The 1,764-nt window shown below is 52.2% G+C and overlaps 1 protein-coding gene across 1 annotated transcript; it reads right to left on the bottom strand.

Moving 5' to 3' along the window:
• Window positions 1-376: 376 nt before the first annotated feature.
• On the bottom strand, window positions 377-1,435 carry Pmar_PMAR012300 (hypothetical protein; the record flags this gene model as incomplete). Its single annotated transcript, XM_002771216.1, has 1 exon — window positions 377-1,435. One exon carries the CDS (start codon window positions 1,433-1,435, stop codon window positions 377-379), a length of 1,059 nt encoding a protein of 352 aa, XP_002771262.1.
• Window positions 1,436-1,764: the final 329 nt, after the last annotated feature.

The raw sequence follows: 1,764 nt of genomic DNA, 5'->3' as shown, positions 1-1,764 counted from the left end.
TCCACAACAGACCGGAGCACTTGCATAAGGCTCGAGTTGTCCCAACGGACTTCCTTCGGGAAGGACTCACGCGTGATCTCTGTCGCAACCCTCTGGAAGAGCTCGTGCACAGTGCCACAGGGGGGAAAGGAGGCCACCCTGTGCATGACAGCTTCAGTATTCCTAGCATCCGTTAGCATATCGGGGAAAGTGTTCACCAGAGTAAGTACCTTTCGAGAGCTGTCACAACACCGCAGTTTAGCAGTGAAAGAATACGGCTGCAAACTCACTCCTGAACGCTGTAGAGCGACCATGAGAAAAGTCTGAGGTTAGCCATTAGAGCTCAACAGATGCACTAACCCTTGCGGAACTGAACAAACATTAATGTCAGAAACACTCACATGTCGGAAACAGACTCTCGTTGGTTGTTCGTCAAATTCAAGAGTTCAAAAGCCTTCCGCACCTGCTCTCTCGAATGGTTCGCGAACCCAGCTAATCCCACTCCAGCTCCATCGACTTCAACCACTCTTTCCTGCCCATAAATCGCTCTAAGAATCCTCAGCCTCAGCTTATCCGCTTGGAGATACGGACTCCTCGAGTGAACTCTGCCCTGACACTCTATTAGAACCTCCGGCTCTCCTCCAGAGCCGACAATCGCGGCGTCAATATACCAACGTGTCTTCGGACACTGCCACTCGTCGACAACTCGAAGCTCCGTGGCACAGCTTGCTAGGGCCTCCCGCACTCCTTTATGGCCGCTATTCTGAACAGCCGAAGACTGGATACCCAGATGCCGCCCCTGACAATGTTGTGCCGTCTCGGCGAGCAACGCTTCCAAGCAGGCTGACAAAGGCATCTGCCACTCATATTTCGCGCAGAGCAAAAACCAGTTGACCAGCTTAGCAGTGCTAGCCCTGTCGTGGTCCGGCTTGTGCCACATCTCCGCAATCTGCAGAGCATTGGACATGAGCTCTTTAACCTTCATCCGATAGGATTCGTTCAGATTCCCCGGATCGGCGAACATCGCCAACGAGCTGCAGAGCCCGGCAATTGAGACCTCGTCGAACCCACTGCTTTTTCTCTGGCCATAACGGAACAATTCAACCGCGATGTCTTCGATACCTTCCACATGAGCTGTGCTCGCGACGACATACAAGAGCCGATTAAAGGCGTTAGGTTCGAGTTCAATAGATCCTGCTATCGTCCGGCGAGCGCACTCCTGCGCAAACTTCAATTCTGACTCGGTAAGTCGACACTGGCCACCATACAAGACTGCGTGAATAGCCATGATTTCCTGAGCCTCGGTCAGACCTCCAAACTTTAACGGCAGGCCTTCCGCCTCGCGCAGATAAGAGCGAACCTTCGTCACGAACTTTCCAATATCGCCCATATGTGAAGCGGAAGCCAGCCCAACGAGGACACCATTAGCTGTTATACTGAACTGAGCTGGTACCATTTTGCTTAGCCCATCACTCGAGACCAAATACTCAGTGAACTTCCATATAAGCTTGGACGGTGGGTATGCGAATTTGGATGCACTTCGACAAGCAACAGATATTTCGCGGGCATCCCATTTACTGGGATCAATAACCCTGCAACACTCATCAATGAACGGTCGCACTTCTGGCAGTTCTGGGCATCACTACAACGAACGACCATATGGAGAAGCATAGCGATCTCTGGAGGCTTGAAGTCCTGCAGTCGTGGTATTGCATGACTGAGAGTGGCCTTCATCAGTTTGAGCCCTCTGCACCACGATGGTCCGCTAGCACTGTGATCGCTCCC

The sequence above is a fragment of the Perkinsus marinus genome (genome assembly GCF_000006405.1).
Source record: "Perkinsus marinus ATCC 50983 genomic scaffold scf_1104296963314, whole genome shotgun sequence".
Classification (NCBI taxonomy): Eukaryota; Perkinsozoa; order Perkinsida; family Perkinsidae; genus Perkinsus; species Perkinsus marinus.
This window is presented reverse-complemented; position numbering and strand designations above follow the sequence as displayed.